Source organism: Acomys russatus, chromosome 21 (assembly GCF_903995435.1).
Source record: "Acomys russatus chromosome 21, mAcoRus1.1, whole genome shotgun sequence".
Taxonomy (NCBI): domain Eukaryota; kingdom Metazoa; phylum Chordata; class Mammalia; order Rodentia; family Muridae; genus Acomys; species Acomys russatus.
Window position 1 is genome coordinate 47,048,372 of NC_067157.1, and position 19,294 is coordinate 47,067,665.

The 19,294-nt window shown below is 41.8% G+C and overlaps 1 protein-coding gene across 2 annotated transcripts in view; it reads right to left on the minus strand.

Annotated features, from left to right (window-relative positions):
- Syne1 (spectrin repeat containing nuclear envelope protein 1) overlaps positions 1–19,294 on the minus strand; it is a 454,246-nt gene that overhangs the window by 354,120 nt on the left and 80,832 nt on the right. For both annotated transcript variants that reach the window (XM_051164670.1, XM_051164671.1), the window contains exons 3-7: positions 14,142–14,237; positions 7,411–7,494; positions 3,348–3,368; positions 2,755–2,847; positions 1,313–1,491 (exon numbers count right to left, since the gene is read on the minus strand). In XM_051164670.1, coding sequence (XP_051020627.1) covers positions 1,313–1,491; positions 2,755–2,847; positions 3,348–3,368; positions 7,411–7,494; positions 14,142–14,237 — 473 coding nt within the window. The remainder of the gene's footprint in view (positions 1–1,312; positions 1,492–2,754; positions 2,848–3,347; positions 3,369–7,410; positions 7,495–14,141; positions 14,238–19,294) is intronic.

Below are 19,294 nucleotides of genomic sequence, written 5' to 3' on the forward strand. Positions count from 1 at the left end.
ACCACATGCACTACTAACGTTAATCAAATCTTCTCTTTTCAACTTCTCTCTGTTGAATTTTGCTCTTTGAACATTAAAAAAAAAAAAAAAAAAAAAAAAAAAAAAAAAGAACTCCCTATATTTAGTGCCTCAGTATTTCATAATAAGGTCTTGTTTGTAACATTTTCCAGAAGTAGATAAGTGGATTCAGACTGGACTTATGCAAGCAAACCTGGGGGGAAATGAGTTCGTTTTTCATATGATTGAGGAAGAACAAATGAAAATGCCACTTGTAAGTGAGGAAACGTATCCCCAGTAACAGCAACCACAACATAGTCATGATCAACTGAAACCCCCTGAAACTGAGATTACTAAATTTATATCCACTCTAATAAAAAACTTGGACCTATGAGGCAAGGCATAATGTGCACGCCTTTAATCTCCGCACTTGGGATGCAGAGGAAGGTGGATCCCTATGAGTTCTAGGTCAGCCTGGTCTACAAACTGAGTCCAGGAAAACCCTGTCTTGGGAAGAATGAAAGAAAGAGAGAAAGAAAGAAAGAAAGAAAGAAAGAAAGAAAGAAAGAAAGAAAGAAAGAAAGAAAGAAAGAAAGATGGACCTATGTAAATGTCGGTTACATGCAATAAAGCTAGAGTGGAAGTGCAGAGTTCTTGTTCTAGATGAAGACCAGAGTGGAAAAAAACCAAAAAAACAAAAGAGGGAGCAAAAGGTGTGTAGAAGGTTTCAGAAACTGCAAACCTGAACTTTTGCTTACATTGCCATTAAATAGAATTCAGTAGTTTAATGAAGAGATAATCAAGTATGAACTTTTTGTAATCTTTTAAATGAGAAGAGAAATCCAAAACAATGGCCTGATTAGCGTTAGCCTTCGTGCTGTGAATCAAATATAAATGATTAATTAATTTTATTCATCAGGCATAATCACATAAAGGAAGAGTTAATCATATTAGTATTTTCCTAGAGCATTAGTGTTGATTTTATGCTTATATTTAGTTTTTATTACTCTCTGGGTACCCTGGTGTGCACGTTGAGGTCGGATGACAACTTGGAGCAGTCCTCACCTTCCTATTCTCCTGGCATCTAACTTGGGCCGTCAGGCTCACAAAGCAAGTGCTTTTACTGGCTGAGCCATCTGGCCAGCACTTGCGTTTCTAGTGTAATCAGAGGAGAGTGAAGCAGTGCTTGAAGCAAGGACACTCCCACAAGCGTCCCTTCAAATTTCGCAACCACGAGAAGAAGCAATAGGAACATCATATTGTCATTGAGACGTGGTGTCCAGGGTTGCAGGTTGAGTGAACGGTTGGCACTTACTTGCCCGCTGTGTGCTGGACCCACTTTAACAGTGTCTTCTTGGCGTTTCCCTGGATCTTGGTGGTCACCTTGCGTTTGCTCGGAGGGCTGGCCGTCTCTGTGCTGACCATGCTGTCCACAGAGGAGGCGCTGCTGGACAGAGACTGCAGCTGGGGAAGGTTGCTAGTCAGCTCCTCTATCTGTTTTTTTTTTGGGGGGGGGGGAGCGAGCAAGCAGAAAAACAGTTAAAGTGACCTTTGTTCCTTAAAGTTTACTTCCCAATGGGGAATGACCGATCTTAGCATCCTTTATACCCCAAGAAAAATAGTAATTCTTACAGGGTATGGTTGATAGCTTTTTTTAAAAATGCTTTTTATTTTATTTTATGCTATTTATTTTCTTTTATGTGTATGAGTGTTTTGTCTGTATGTATACATGTGTGCCATGTGTACCTCTGGTGCCTCTAGAGGCCCTCAGATGCCCTGGAATTGGAGTTACAGAAGGCTTTGAGCTGCCATGTAGGTGCTGGGACTTGAATGCAGTCCTCTGGAAGAGCAGCCAGTGCTCGTAACCACTGAGCCATCTCTCCCGCCCTCTTGGTCTTTCTTGTACTTCCTATTGCATTGATGGGTGCAAGGTACTTATTTTCCATATTTATTACATATTTATTTCTATAACTATTGCCTGGCTAAGGGGATAAGTTGATGCTACAGTTTGAGCTGTTTTGGGAGGGTTGGGAGTTTTGTGTGGTGATATTGAGAGGTGCTGACATAGTCAAAGGCAGATCCTGGAAGGAACGCTTGGGAAGCTGGCTGGGGAAGGAGGTGGTGAGTCTTAGGGTTAGTTCTCATGAGTACAAGCCTGGCATGTCGCTCGTCTCTATGGCTTCTCTCATCATGCCATTTTTCCTTCTTGTTCATACCCTTGCTGTGGTGTGATGAAGCCAAGGAGCCCTTCCCACAGCTACCACATACTGTTCAGACTTTAAGTTTCCAAAACTGTGGCCTATAAATTTGTTTTCTCTGTAAGTTGCTGAGCCTCAATTGTTTTACCATAGTAATGAAAAAGAGATTGGTATAATTAATAAAGCAAACTTAGCGATTACTGTAGAGACAAAGGCAGGTAAATTCCTCCCAACCACGTCTAATAGGACTTAGAACTGTTCCTTGTGCAGACAAGAATAAAATAAAATTCTCCTGTGCCCCTTGTATAACCACTTATGTCTACAATTCAGATTGACCACCTCTGGTTTTCTATGGGTGGAGGGTTCACAGATAACACCCTTGAGTGGGAGAAACAGAAATATATCTCTTAAAATATGAATGTGGGGATCACTCCTCCCCTGAGGCAAGGCTCAGCCAAAGAGTATGGAAAAGCAGGTGTTATGAACATCTGCCACCTTCTCCCTCTTTGATGTTATATCAATCAAAACACTAAATGTTTTATCAATCAAAACACAATACCTGGAAATACAGGATGATGGTCCACATCAGCCCAAGAACAATTGACGGCCGGCCATCCGCAATATCAGTAGCATTAATGTTGACTAATTTAATCTGTTTAAAAAGAAAAACTGTGCTAGTAGCTCATCAGAATATTGTGACTCATGTAACCATGCAGTAAGTCGGATGCTGTTAGATAACACTGGTATTTGGTCATGCCTGTGTACTGGCACACAAAAATCATAAGGCAAAGCCATAGAGACAAACAGGCACATGCATTTATGGAAATTCCAGGGGCATTGGTTAAAAATATAGACTGAAAACAACTATAAGATTGATCCCAAATTTTTTATTTTGTTTAAAGTTAAAAAGCACAAAAAATATAACACCATGCAAGGAACTGCCAACAACAACAACAACAAAAATCAAACAAAAAAGCAGTTATTCTTTATATTTAGAAGTTGACTAAAATGAAAGGTAGCATTAAAAGATTATGTTTTATTTATTTTGTTTATTTATTATTTATTTTGATGCTTTTTACCAAATCAAAAAGAAGTTTATGTTCTCTTTTACCTATAAAAGTCAGCAGTTGAAAATTCTAAATTTGTACTAACCGGCGATCCTCTGTATATGGACTGACATGGAAAACAAAAGGAGAAGATAATGTGCACATGTAAACAAACTTTAAGAGTATTCAGTTGTCAGTGGGAACAAAGGGTAGACCAGTTAGCCCATGGCAAGGGGTTAGGAGTTAAAGAAGAACCAAGGAAAGTCAGGCAACTAAAGAAAGGAGATTGTTATCACCATGGTGTGAAAATATAGAGCTTGCAGAGTAGAGTTGTCTTTCCATAATTGTTTCCAATTGTCCACCAGGAAGCTTTCCCAACTATTAAAAGTTATTTCCTAAGAAGCGCCATGGGCTTAGAGGGTGAGGTGCTCTGTCAGTCTCTTGACATGCAAAGGGTGTTGGCCATCATCCTTCCCACAGTCCCTAACAAAGACAGGAAAAGGCCATCTGCAGCATCTCAGACTCCTCTCTCCGTAACTCTCAGCCAAGTTTTCAAAGACTGCGTCACCAACAAAGTCCAGAAGATTGTAAACAGTTTTCTTTAATAAAACTTTAATCAGAGTCTGACTTGCATTACTTTCCATGCTTAGTCAATACAATATTTAATGCATGATTCCTGTAGTTTGTTTTTAAGTGATATGTGGTTGTTCTATTAAATCAGACATTGGCTAAGGACGCCTTCTCTTTATATATGAAACTTCTATAAATTAAGTCATTAAAGTCTTCACTAAGACATTAATTAACGAGAGGGAATTTGTTCTTATATTGACTACTAAATGTTCCTCAGTATGAAATACAGCACTATTGCCAGACAGCTCAACAGGGGATGGGATAGCCTAAGTGCCTCTGGTGTCTTGTCCACTTCGCTTTCTGTGGAAAACTCACTGAGGATGAGTGAGAAGAGAACCACTCTGACGGAAGATGAGAGAGATCTGAATACAGTCCCAACTCTGCACAAGCAGCTACAGTTGTTTGTGTACATATCCCTATTCCAGGGCATCAAATTCATAAGATCCATTATATCTCCAATTTACCAAAATGTAAACTAGTTAAAGGATATGAGCTAACTTTGCTTCAAGTTTCTAAGTGCTAGAAAATATCCAATTACACATTCATGGAGCAATGAACTTATGCAGTGGATATGGACTGGAGAGAAAGTAATTTAAACATCCTGACCTCGGGAAGTGTGTGGGTGTCCACTCATAAAGCTGGGTGGGTATTGCTCCACGCAGACATTCTGTGCTCCCACAAATTACACAGGGATAAATCTGAGAGCTACAGCCTGTTGGGAGGGAAGTGTGTCACTATGTAATGTGTGCGCACTGACCTTTGACCTAGTAGCTACATCAAGCAAGCTACCTAGCAATGGACCTTCAGAGCTGCGTAAACATTTTTACCAACAGTTACAAATTATATCATTATTTCTATCTGAAAATTAATCAGAACTGAGAATGACTTACAAGCTACGTCATGCCCAGGCAGAGGGACACTATGCGACTGGGAAAAAATGAAGAAGGTAATACATATAAATTGATTTGGGGTGATTTCTTAAACACACCTCGAAATAGAAAAGCAAAGTACACCTATGGTATTTCTACCTTCATGTAAGAAAGGAGGAGGTGTACAAAAACGCACCTTACTTGTGAGAAGAGATACAGAAAGGAAGTCAGAAACTCGAGGCTGGTCACCTTGAGGGTGGCAATAGGAGAGGTGAAAATGGAAGAGTGGGGGGAGTGCAGAGAGCATCTGCAGTGTTGTTAGGCTTTCCCTCAAAAAACAATGGTGATGGGCAAGGTCTCCCAATAAACAAGAAACTAAAGGTAACTTCTGTACGTGTACGTGTGTGTGTGTGTGTGTGTGTGTGTGTGTGTGATTCAAAATGGAATAGAAACAGTAACAAATGAGCATGAGTCTTTTATATATAAAACGTAAATCATTTCAGTGGACAGGGAAGGACAGAACAAACCTAGGCCATAAAGAAAATAGTTTGTTTTTTTTTTTTTTTAAAGAAATAGATACCAATTGTAATGTTAAACACAGAAAGACTTGGGCAAAGAAAGATACCTACCTCTCTCTCTCTCTCTCTCTCTCTCTGCTCATTACAGTTCTGAATGGCACATGGATTAGCAATTCTAAAACTATTTTGCATTTAGATTAGAGTTGAAAGAGGAAAATACATTGTTGATGAAATCTAGGTTTCTCACTATCAGAGAAAGCTGAAACAAATGAGCATGAAAGTCCAGAGGAAAGAGTTTGGTGCTGGCCTGGAATCAGAAATAATATAAGTGAAAACTAGTAGTTAATGTACACACACACACACACACACACACACACACACACACACACACACACACACACATGAGAAGCTATATATGTGGGTGTCTGTGTGTAAAAGGGGGGAGGGAAGGAGGGAGGGAGATAGTGAGAGAGAGGAGGAGGGAGGAGTGTAGATAGGTGTACACACACGTGGATTAGGAAACACGTGTATTTTCTAGACCTGTGTTCCAAAAGAGCCTAGCTGCAATGACATCCCAGCAGCCATGCGTATCTAACACACAGATCTGGCTTGTAGGTACCGTTCACAGATAAAAAGAAAAGAACCTCCTTGGCGAAGGGGTCAGTTTCAGACCTGCGGAAGAGAAAATATGAGATAAGCCTGAACACATGTGGCTGTGTGACACAAGAGAGATGAGGCCAAGTCTATAGGATGCAGACACCAACTGAGGAACAGTCTCAACAGCCAGAGCCAGAGTATCAACACAACACAGCACACAACCAGAATAACCAGAAAATAAAACAAATATGTAGAGTTACTACCAACAAAAGTAAGTAGTAAATAAGCAATCCATTTCTTTTTAAAATAGTTTTGATATGCACACACAATGAGAACATAAACTCACCAGCAGGCAAGCGGAGCATTAACTATTTGAAGGGAATGAAAATTACATTTTTGAGAACTAAGTCATAGCATGGTTGCAATTATCTCCCTTAAATTATTTCTCAGCTATAAGTGGGAAAGTGGCAACATCATCGTATGACAACATTCAGATGCAACCTACTTATGATTTGAATGTGTCACTGACTTTTCATGTGAAAATATGATCCATAAATTCATGTCCATAGTATTTGTTGAATCAGACTCTGGTAGGTTACGAGGGTCAGATAAGGGCATTAATATGGGGGTTCATAGAGCAGGAAGGACAAGAGACTTGGGCTGACACAGGGTTGCCCTGTCTCACTGTATGAGATTCTCTAAGACGTTGTGATGCAGCCAGAAGGCAGATGCTGGCACCCCACGTCAGGCTCTCGGATAGATCAGCTTCCAGAACTGTGAGAAAATGATGTTCTAGTCTTTATAAGCCATCCAGTCTTAAGCGTTTTGTGATAGCCACAGAAAAGAGACTAGGAGACCAGTTTATCAAGCAACGAGTGGTCACTCCATCAGAACTCAATCGGGAGAAGCCTGGATCCGTCCACAGGATATCGTAGGAAGAATGTTACATTCCTTCCCTGGGATCCTTGCCAAGGGTGTGGAACTACAGTCTAATGGGAAGAGCATGCCACATAAGCCCAAACTGAGAGTCTCAAAAAATAACTAACTAGTGGTACGCAACATGAAAGACCAGAAATGCATGGAAACTTGCTGTAGAATGGGGTATTGGTACTGAATTGAATCCTGAGACAGTGTTTTCATTAATGATGATGTGCTGGCTTAAATTTTCTCATCTTGATAACAGTTCATAACATATGTTGTTTGTTTTGTTTTTTGGAGACAGGGTTTCTCTGTATAGCCCTGGCTACCCTGGAACTCATTCTGTAGACCAGGCTGTCACTCTGTAGACAACTGCCTGCCTCTGCCTCTTGAGTGCTGGGATTAAAGGTGTTGGCCACCATGCCAGGCTCATTTCATATGTTCTTAACATGGAGGTTGTTGAGTTGTATGTAGCTGTGGCCCATTTTTCACAATCTTTCTGTAAATCTAAATTGTTTTATTCCACTACTGCATGGCTTTGTTGTATAGACAGCATGTAGTTATAGCCTTACAGACAACATTGTGAATACCAGTATACCCAAGCTTTCTTCTTCACTGTTTTCATTTTGTCTCTTACCTTCCTCCCTTCAAGGAACTTGAGTGCGGTGCCAATGTTCGCCACAGCATGAATGCGCTTCACCCGGCGTCCTTGTTCACAGGGCTGGGGAAACGGGAAGTATGGTCATTTAATCGTTTCAAAGTCCACTTGAAGAGCAACCACCATGACTTCACCTCAGGGACTTGAGCAATGTCAGAGGCATGATATCCCAGCAGCACTTGGGAGACATAGTAATTTTCAATAGAGCATCAATCTCGGCAGCTTGTTCTCCTCCATTGTGTTTTCCTGGCTGTCTTCCAAGAACTAACATTCAACAAATTCTCATGCTGTCTATCGCAACAGTCCTCCCCCGTGGCAAGAGATAGTTATATGAAAAGTGCTTTTGCTCACTCAGCCCCTTTTCTTTAGCTATGAGGACATGCAAGGATATTGACCATTATTAGTGATCATTACTCAGTTGAACAACCAAAACATTTGAACAAATGAACCAAGAATAAAACTCCAAATGTAAAAATACACTTTCTTTTCATTCATTCATTCATTAATTCTTTCTTTCTTTCTTTCTTTCTGCATGTGTGTGTGTGTTCAACGCTGTCTATGTTTACATGATGAAAGTCAACCGTGTGCATTGTCTGTCACAAAAGTAACTTCAGTGATGTAGCTGGTCCATGAAGTTAACATTTTTCTTTACTTGCACCACCAGCATGAATGAGATGAAGTTTTTTTTTTTCCTCAAGGTTCTCATCTGGTAAGATGGCCCTCTTCTCTGTGAGCCTAGAGGCCTAAATATTACCCCAGGAAATCCAAAACCAGGCTCTCTGTTTCCACTGGGCGACAATTTTAGATTGTGATATTTTTTAAATATTTAATAGAAGCTATTTTTATGTGGTGGCTGTTGTTCTTCTCTAGGAACTTCTTTGTATCGGTGTATGGTTGGCTCATTACTGCACCATGCACCGAACACTGCCTTAGCTTATTTAATTTAACCATGCTTCGCCACGACAGAGCACTGTGAACCCGCCAACTAAGATAGCGCAATGTTCTTTCATCCCGCCCATATCCATTCTTACTTCCTGTCCTCCTACACCCTTGGCAAACATTTTAAATCCAGCCCAACACTTGCCTTCCTATGCAGACTCACTTCATTTATATGCAGTCTTGAAAGTACTTATTTTAAGCCACGCACAAAAAAGCCCACATCTGTCAGCCTGGCTTCCAGTTGGCTGATACAAGAGGATTACCATGAGGTGAAGCCAGTCTGGGCTAAAGACTGAGACCATATCACAAAAAAGAGAAACACACCAAAAAAATTGAGCTTTGACTTTATTTAAAGGGCATATCTGTACCCATCCCTTGAGGTATTAACTCATCCCATTTCATTGACAATATCTACCTCACTGTTTCCTTAAAGATCCCTCATTCATAGTCAGCCGTGTATGCATGGGCCATGTACAGTCTGCTCACGGGAGCTAGATTTGTTCCAGAGCACTGCTGACTAACACATCTCATCTCTCAGCTTTTGTACAAGCACCATTTCTCTTGGACACACCCCGCATTCCCAGAATTGCTGAGTCGGGGGGGGGGGGGGCGAGGACGGCGGGGGCAATACAACTTTCACTGTTTAAAGCCGCACTTTCCCACAGGTTAGAGCTATGTTCACTTCTGCAAGAATTGCAAAGATAATTCCATTGGGATAAACCCCCTTTAGCACTTGATTTGTCAGATGGTTTTTCCAACTTCTCACTTCAGCATATGTACTGTTCCCACTCCAGTGCACAGCCACGTATCCCTGAGCAGCACTGGAATAAGTGTCTTTTCCCCTGACTTGTGGATTTCTTCTGTCAAATTCCTTCCCATATGTCCTGTTCAAGTTTTCCTCTAGGTCATTGCTATCTTATTGATTAGTAAATGCACTTTATATATCCTTGCTCCAATCATTTTTTAAGCCCTCCCACACTGTACACTGTGTCAGCCTTAGGCAGGTAGGCAGCTTCCTTTGTTGCTTTATTTTGTTTTTGTTTTAAAGTGTTCTGAATTTAATTTTAATCAAATTAAATCAAGACTTTTTTTCATAGAACTTTTTGTCATATATTATTTTTAAACTCTATTCTGTAAAAGATAACTCACCTATCTTCTCTAAGTGTGACAGGGCCTTATGCCACTGGATGCTGAGAATACACAGAGATGAACTGTGCATATGTGTAGGTTCTAAAGAATAATTTCATTTTTTTAAATTTAAGTGTTTCTCTATTCCATTTATTGGATAATCCCTGCTTTCTCTGTATCTTACATGAATCTGTAAGTTATGTTGTAAAGTTTCATTATGTTTTTCCTATTTCTCAACTCTATTAAATTTATCAGAATGAAATCCCTGTACCAACCAGCACACATTCTAAATACATCTACAAATATTATCTGATGTCTCGTCAGCAAATACCTTCCTTCTGCCTTTCTTCCTCAGATGTATGCCAGCTCAGTGAAGAGGAGACAAGCATCTGTTGTATTATGTCAGCTCATATCTGATCTCCACACAATAACCAATCCTAGCTAGTAGCTAGTCTCAGTTCTAGGCTGTCAGCTCTTTGCGGGAAACATCAGCCATATTTCATTCACCCATGTTTCCCCAGAGACATAAGGTAGTGTCAGTTGTACAGATCTGAGAAATGTTAGCTAGCCAGCAGGCAATGCACGTAGCAGAACTGAGGTCTGCTTAGTGATGCTGAGGGACTGTTGGTGCTCAGGCTTTTCCAGTTGTCTACGGTTCACGTTCATGCCTGAGTGAATTATTAAGCAGCCCTGAGTGCAAAGTGCTAAGGAGTCTTGCCAAAAGCGTGGCTCTGGGTCAGCAGGACAGATTAGAAGAGGCTTCTCCACGGTCACTGATATGTGTCCGCGGCGTCTTAGTGTTGTTCTTTCTCCCCCACGTGGCAAAGGCTCTCGTTCTTTAAATGTCTCAAACTGATACTCAACCAAACAGGGAATCTCAGAAGAATAACTTGAAATGTTTAAAATTTCCTTAAATAAAGCCAAAGCCAAGGGAGCTGCAGCAAGTTATTAAACGGGACTAGACTATGGAGGCCTCATCCTGCCATGCTAGCAATGGGGAGAATGCTCAGGCGTTTGGCCACATTTCCTGAATGCTTATCAGAGCCAGAGGCCTGGGCTGTGCTCCTGTGATGCTCAGGGCACTGCTTACTACAGAGCTCCCCCCACACCCTGGGATAATTACAGAGTTGCCCTGCTGTGACACTCCTCAGGACAATGCTTTGTTAGCATTCTTGCTTTGAAAGGGCCTCTGTGCCTTAGCACTGCAGCCTTCATCTTCCTGGCATGCTGGACCACAGCACACGCATGTGCAGAACTGAAATCGCCCATTGGTAATCTCCAAGTAGCTTAGTGCATGTGGCTAAGCATCTTAAAGGGTTTAATATCAACAAGTAATGGGAAGGTCAGATCACGAGCTGTCCTTATGCCTTGGTTCCCCTCGCTGCCAACTGAAGCTGTAAAATGTGTGTTGCCTTTGTGATCCTGTAATCCTAAGGCATTGTGAATGAGCAAGGGCACTTGTACAGAGGAATTGTTTTATTGAAAGCGAACTACTTTTCTTTTCTAGAATAATTTAACCCAGAATTTAAATGCCCGTGGGCAAAAATTGATGGACAATTGGTCAGACACAACGGTGGAGTTATACTTGACACTTGGACTGACAAGTGCACTCTCTAACGCTCATGTCAGGGAGACTTAGGAGGATTTGCATCAGGAGGTCCAGGCAGTGTGCTTTCATTCTGGTGTTCCCACATGTTCCTGCTTCTCCCATGTCCTTAGCTCATTTACATGGCCACATGGCTGTTCACGTGTGATCTGATGGCCTCGTCCCATAGCACAGCATAGACAATCATATGGCTGTGTGTGCTTGATTGAGGTGGCATTCCTGGGTAGCTAAGGGGGAAGGACGTGTTAGGGGTAAGATTTAAAGAAGGAAAGCTAATCAAACGTATGTTCTGGAACTTTTTTAAAAAATAGATTTATTTACGTTTTGTATTTTATGAGTGCTCTATCCGCATGTACACCTGCATGCCAGAAGAGGGCAACAGATCCCAGTTTAGATGGTAGTGAGCCACTACGTGGTTGCTGAGAGTTGAACTCAGGACCTCTGGAAGAGCAGACAGGGCTCTTAATCTCTGAGCCATTTCTCCAGCCCATCCACATTGGAACTTTCTGCTGAGGGCAGCTGGGTCTGGGTCCCAATGGAGACTTTAATGAGAATACCTCTGTGAGTACCCCGCCTACCGCCTGCTCCCACCTCTCCCCTCTTGCCCTCTCCCTCCAATCCCCCCCCCCCACTCACACCCCTGTACATGTCTCCAAAACATACTTCCTAAGACTTTAAGGATCAAGCACCCATTCCTGGGCTCCTATTTTCACTACATAAAAATCCTGAGGGTGTTTTGTTTTTGTTTTGTTTGCGACCTCTGAATTCTCTCGCATTCCAGACTGGCAAACCATCCTTGAGGCTCTGATCAAGCCTGAGGGAGCAATCCAGAGCAGTGTCGTCACAGTATGCACAGATGTGTCTCCCGTCGCCAGAAGCAGAAATCAAAGGTGAGCCAAGATGCTGGGTGCCTGTCCACAAGCATCTGCTTCCCTATGAGTATAATTAAAATGACATGCACAGAATTCTCTCAAGCTTGTATTTCAAACACTTACAGCTTGCTCTGTTCAGGAGGGAAAGAAATAAAAACGTGATAATCTCTGTGACAATGGCTGTAAAGTCTTAAAGGATGAGTTGAGGAAGCCCAAGCCCTTGTGTACCTGGAAGGAACTTAACACTGTTCTAGATGTAGTCCGTCCCATCCTCGAGGAGAAAGAACCCAGGGTCAGGTCTCAACTGCTGCTGTGCACCTCCTGTCCTGGCTTGTCTTACTGGCTGTCCCATTTTCATTTTTTTCTGGAATAAACTCTGTGGAGCCCCCACAAAAGCAGTACCTGGTCACCTAGACTTTAAACTAACCTAAGGACAGAAGGCTTCATGGCAGATATGAAGTCCCTCTCCTTGGAGGAGATTGGAGTGGCCCAAATACCTAGGTGACAGCTCCAATCCATTCATCTTCTCTAGCTGTCAAGTGTAGAGCATGGATTTTGCTGCTGCAAAGGATGAGCTTCAGCTGACGTGGGGTAGATCCCAAGAACGTTGAAGTTCCCTATGTTATCTGTGTGAGCAGTTGTCAACATATCAGGGGTGAGGGAAGCCCTAAGTTAGCACATCTACTTACCAGACACACAGCATTAGCAGTGCGGTAGCAGACACCCATGCTGTAGTCTCAGCTACTTCTGTTGTCTCAGCTACTCCTAGACTCTGAGCCTGAGGGACCATGTGAGCATGAGTTAAGAGTCAGTCTGGTCAATGCCTGAGGCCTCACTGTGCCACCCTCTACCTCCAAGAAGCTACATTTACTGACATTTATTTTCTCTCACAAGCACACTGTTTTATCAAAAAGAACATAATTAAAGAAAGAAAGGGGAGTTTTGTCAGTTCCAGACTTCATATGTAGACTGTCATAAGTCATTTTGAAATTGTTTCCTGAACTCTGTTTCTCAATTATACCATCTATTTATTTATAAATACTTTATGTCTGCAAGCTACTTTCTCTTCCACTCTGATATGGAAAACAATACATATTTTATACATAATATACCATTCAATAGTGTAATGGAAATATACTTCACTGCTCACTGGCAATGTTGTTTGCCACTCTGTTGGTTCCGTGGGATAGGAAAACGCCTCTCTGAGTATTCTGTCCTTGTGACAGGTATTTGGTGATAGAAGATGTCAGTGAGAACATGGTAGATGCTGTATTGATTTCAAACATAATATCCAGCAGATAGCTATCTAAACACTCAAAGAAAAGTCAAGTTTTTTTTTTTTTTTTTCAGGGAGAAAACAAACATAGTTATGGTTAGGTTTTGTTGTTGTTGTTTTTGTTTTGGGGGTTGTTTTTCATTGGTTTTTTGTTTTGTCTTGTTGTTTTTGGGTTTTTTGTTTGTTTGTTTGTTTGTTGTCAATTTGACACAATCTGGAGTCATCTGCGAAGAAGGAGACTCAATTGAGAAGAAAGATGCCTCCATCATATTGGCCCATGAGGACATCAGTAAGACATTTTCTTGACTAATAATTGATGTGGGCAGGCCCAGTTCACTGTGGGTGGGGGCAAGCAATACTGGGTTGTATAAAAAGCAGGCTGAGCAAGCTGCAGAAAGCCAATAAGCAACATTCCTTCTCTGCCTCAGTTCCTGCCTCCAAGGTCTTGCCTTGAGTCTCTTCAGTGATGGACTATGACCTGAGAGTTTTAAGATCAAACTAACTCTTTCCTCCCCTAAGTGGTTTTGATCAGACTTCTATCACAGCAATAGAAAGCAAAGGAGAAGAACACTTTAGGTGAATTAGTTGTTGATCTGTAACTTATGACCCAGGTGACTATCCCAGAAACCATAGAGATGCATTATTCCTCATCTCAGGATATTGATAACATCTTCCCTCTTACATATGCCATGACAGTTCTTCTCACCGGAACAAGATGGCTAGCATACTCTTCATTTCCCAAAGGAGGAGCTAGGCCAGTGACTCCGGGATATTAATAATTACTAAGGAGAAGGCTTCTCTCCTGTTGGTGGTACCCCTTAGGCACACAATTCTGTCATTTCAGAGGGACACTACTGAGTTAGGTATTATGGTCAGAAAAGATCCTTACCAGTTTCTGCCCAGACAGGACCTCCAGGAGAGCAAGCAGCTTGACACCATCTTTCATGTCTTCAAAAAGGTCCTCCACCACCATGGGGGGCTTCCGCTGGAAGACCAAATGCCATTCATTGGGGTGAAAACTGTATATGCCTTATTGTTCACCCATCCATTCATCCATTCAGCTCTTATCTGTGTTATGAGTGGAACCAATGCCGTATTTTTTAAGCATATGCTTTACCACAAGCTATACTCCAGGCCCCTTGACTGCTTTTTTTTTTTAATGTAATTATCAGTTACATGTTGAAAGTTTCAAGAAGAAAATTCGATTGAGGTAAGTAAAGATGGACATCTAAAAACGTCATCGTACATGATTACTGAACACAGAAAGAAATAGAGCTGGTGTCTACCCAAGAGCCTTCACTGCTACTGACTAGTTAGTATTCATGGTACTGGAAGGTAGTCTGCAGACCACCTACAGAGGAGAAAGGTAAACACCAACACAGCTACAAACCCTGAGATCTGCAATGGTGACCTGCCTGCCAGATACACTGGTGCAATAGTGGCACAATAATTGTGGGAGTAACCAACCACTACCTGATTGGGATTAAGGCTCGTTCCATGAGATGGAACCCATGCCTGACAGTGCCCAGGTGGCCAAGAACCTGAAACAAGATATGCCAAGGACCTACAGGAAGGGAAAATACTACTGTTCTGCTAAAAGAACATAGAAATAAATGGGTCCTAATGGCATTCTGCTATACTCATCGTTCAGTGTCTTAGAGCTGTGCCGTCATCAGAGAAGTTCCTCCCTGCAGCAGATGGGAATAAATACAGAGACGCTAAGAGATCTTGGATCACTTATCCATAAATGGGATGCTTCTGTCATATGCCTCCCCGCAGGTCTCAGGGACCTCCGCAGCAGAGGAGGCAGAAAGATTGTCAGAGCCAGTGGGGATGGAAGACAGAAAGGAAACAAGGCCTGCTAGACCCAGCAGGACTGACGAAAATATGTACTCAACGGAGCCTTCGGCAGCATGCACAGGGCATGCGTAGGTCTGAGAAAGATGGAGGCCCAATGCTAAGAGGGGAAGTGGACACAAGCTCCCATCTCTAACCCAGAAGCTATCTGAAATTGGTAATCACTCACACATGGAAAAATTAGGTTTCTCCAATGGAGTCTCACTGGGGGTGGCCAACGCAAAACAAACCCAGTGGTGTTTATGGAGGTGTTTGAGTCCTACAGTGCTTTAACTGGGGTTTTTCCTCCTTTACAGATCTTTTGCTTATCTACTCTTGCTTCCAGTTTTGGTTTTATGTGCTTTCTGTGTGTGCAAATGTATGTATCGCAGTGTCTGAGCATATTTCTTGTGCTTTTTCTGTGCCTCTTTCCTGTTTGTCCTATTCTGGTTTATTTGTTTATAGTATTACTATACTGTTATTATTATGTTTATGGTTTTTAACAAAGGGTGGGATGGTGTCAGATAAGGGACAAAAGTCAAAAGCTAATAGAGATTAAGGCAGCTCCTGACAAAACACCAGAGTTTTCTCTAGACCAAAGGGGATCAGTGCCAATTCACTGTGAACAGGGCACCTTAGGGGACCCCAAGGAGCTTCGGCCTCTGAAGAACTTTTCCCTGAGGCTACGGAAACACGTAAGTTACTCCTGGAATATGCAGGCAGGCTGCACTGTAACTCACAGTCTGGTACACCTACCACCCCTCCTCTCGGAGGAGCTGAAATCAGGAGGCAGATGCCCAAGGGTACAATCATCTGAACCTTCCCATTGCCTGTATGTAGAAGAAAGGTCTGGCCAGTACAAGTCCTCCAGGTAATGATGTATTGAAATGCTTAGTCGCCTGGATTCCCCAGTGACCTGGGAAGAGTCAGCAATAGGTCAAGAAGCAAAGGTAGATTTGTCCACAGAGAGAGGGATGTGCTCACCATGGAGGCCCTGAAATCAAACTTCGCCCCTTCGTCAGAGTTCAACCTCCACAGTTTTCTGATTGGTACTGAATTTTGTTAAAGGCCTAATGCTTCCCTTTCAGCTGTTTGTCCTTTCTTTTCTTTTTAAAAATGTGTTCTGTGTAGAGGGCCAGTGACACACCATGTCCTACCAAGGTCCACTTTCTCATCCACCCGCTGACAGGAAGCGTTTATATTTCGCTCGCTGACTGCATGAGTTATGGAGGCTGAATGCTATAGTTCTAATTTTAAATGTATTTCTCTTTAAGAAGTGAACAGCTGAAGACATTTTGTCCTCATGCTGTGCGTTGCATGTTCAAAAATAACAGCGTTTGCATTTTCAGTCATTCCTTGTTGGATCTCAGCATTCCTGCTGCTTCTTAATTATATAGCAAAAATTAATATTGACTTTACATCCTAGGCATGTAAATAAAATTACTTAGAATAAAAAAGCCATTACAATAAAAATCCATGTGATATCAGGCAAATTATTATATCACCCACATGTTATCATTATAAACGGAATACAGGCTTCACTCAAAGTACTCACTTGTATCCTAATAAATTAAGAAAAACAGTAAAGAAAAGCTTATAGATATATGATAAATTTAGAGAGAAAATACAAGTTAAGTTTTACCTAGATACATAAAGAAAACTTTAAAGAAACTGGAAATTCTCATAAAATAATAAACATTATAAGAACTATGTCACCAAAGCTATGATATTGGATGGGTGATAATATGCATGGGTGATAACATACGTAGGTGACAACATGCATGGGTGATGACATGCATAGATGATGACATTTGTGGATGACAACATGCATAGATAATGCCATATTTGGGTGACAATATACATGGGTTATAATATGCATGGTTGACAACATACATGGCTGACAACATACATGGATAATAACATACATAGATAATAACTTATATGGGTGACAGCATGCATAGATAATATAATATGTAGGTGACAACATACATGGGTTATAACATGATTGGGTGACAACATACATGGCTGACAACATACATGGGTTATAACATGATTGGGTGACAACATATATGGGTGATGACATGCAAAGATGGTAACATACGTGGATGACAATATACATGGTTATAACATGCGTGGGTGACAATATACATGGCTGACAACATGCATGAGCAATTTCATGTGTAGATTATAGCACCCATGAACACCCACTCTGGCACTAAACACACACAGCTCTCTGCTTCTCTGGAGTCCAGCACTCCATGGCACTCCTGGAACTGGCTGTGGGAAAACCCCACAGTGGCTGCTGTCCAGGTCTCCAGCCACCTGGCCTGGCATCGCTGACACCATTCTCCTAGTGACAAGCCTCTGAGATCAGCTAGCTGGGGTCACAACCTTCCCCCTCCTCTCTTTTCTCTCTTGCTCCATCTTTTCTTGCCCAGCCTCCTCATCCTCTTTATCTTTTCATTTCCTTCTCCCCATCTTCCTTTCTCTCTCTTCTTTTCTTCCTAGCTGTGGTCAAACTCAACTGGGCATCATGTTCCTCACAAAATTGTCTGCATAGACATGACCCTTGAATCCTGCCTTTCAGCAGTGAGCGCCCTTAAAGACTATCAAAACTATGACAGATACTGTGTATTGTTTGTGGCTGCCTGCTTGGATGACGCAGTCAATGAAGGTGAGTATTATGTGACGCTAAGACTATATGCGTTTATCACAAACTACTCCAGAATTAAAGAGAGATCCCATTTTAAATCAAGTATTATCTCTGCACAGCACATGATAACTTGATGCCCACAGCACATTTATTTTTCAGGAGCAGTCAGATATGAAATTGTGCAGCTAAAGTGTCTCTGCACTTACATGGGCAGATACAGCAACACTATGACTTCTGGGGCCAGACTTGGATCCTAGGGCTGGAAGCTAGCCAAAAGGCAGACAGAAATGAGGATAATTGCTTGGAGCCTGTCTTAGCAGAGAGTAAAGGCTGTGATTTTGTTCCTGCTGCTTTCCAAGAACTGCATAGAATATGTCAAGTACCTCTCATGACCGTGATTTTGCTAAGTCGTCTTAAGTGTGTGTGTGTGTGTGTGTGTGTGTGTGTGTGTGTGTATGTGTGTGTGTGTGTCTAGAATATTTAGTAATCTCACTCACCACAGCCCCCTTGAGTCTTGGCAATCCATACTTAGTGGAAACAGAACATTTTCCTGTCCTGTCTGGGGTTTTCAAAAATGGACCTCGTCATTGCTTTACTTTTGTGCCATTCCTTCTAGATGCTTCCTCAAATAAGGTCTGTGTCCTACGAAGTGGCTCTGAAAAGATCTCCTGCCCACTCAGATTTCCAGGAGCTCAGAGCACGTACACAGATCTGTGTGACTGAGGAGTTAGTGTTTCCTGGTGAGCCCCTGGGTGGTGCATTTACTCAAGAGGGTAAGCCAGGGTGTGGTTCTCTGTTTCTACCTGTAGGCCTTTGTTTTAGCCACAGTAGCCTGGGATGCTTTGTAACAAGGACCACTGTCTTCTTTCTTGGACTGCAAGGAGATCAAATGTCTGTCTTCTTTTAAAAAGATTTGCTTTTATTTATACAAGTGTGTGTGTGTGTGTGTGTGTGTGTGTGTGTGTGTGTGAATAACTTGCATTTCCTTACTTGTCTGTAGGAGGCAGTGCATATTGATCTCTTATCCACCATTTTCTTTGGACTGTAATTTCATGATAGGATGGCCATATTTGCTATGCCATATAAATTTTATGTCCTGAAAAAAAAATCCTTTACAGGGAGAAGGAATAAGAGAATAATTTGAAGAAAAACATGTCAGACAGAACTGTTTACATGGCATGAAAATTTAAAGAACCCACACTCTTAAAAAGTACATATGAAATTAAAATATTAGTGCATAAGGAAAATATGACAAGATGGTCACAGAGTCTATGTGTATGATACCTATGCTTGGCACCTACAGCTTAGATGTTTATACACTTAAGCCTGCTAGATCATCCAATAAAGAAGAGAACAGAGTAGAGTGGGGAAGAAAGAATGGATAGACTATGGCTCAGACTCTGGGATGGACTACGCATTTGTCTTCCTTTGTATTTGCAAACAAGGAGCCTGAGTCCCAGCAAGACTGCATCCCCTGGCCAGAATTACATATGCTGAGTAACTAGGATGGGAGCCCAGGTTTGTTGTCACAGGAGCCACCAGGTAGCAAGCTG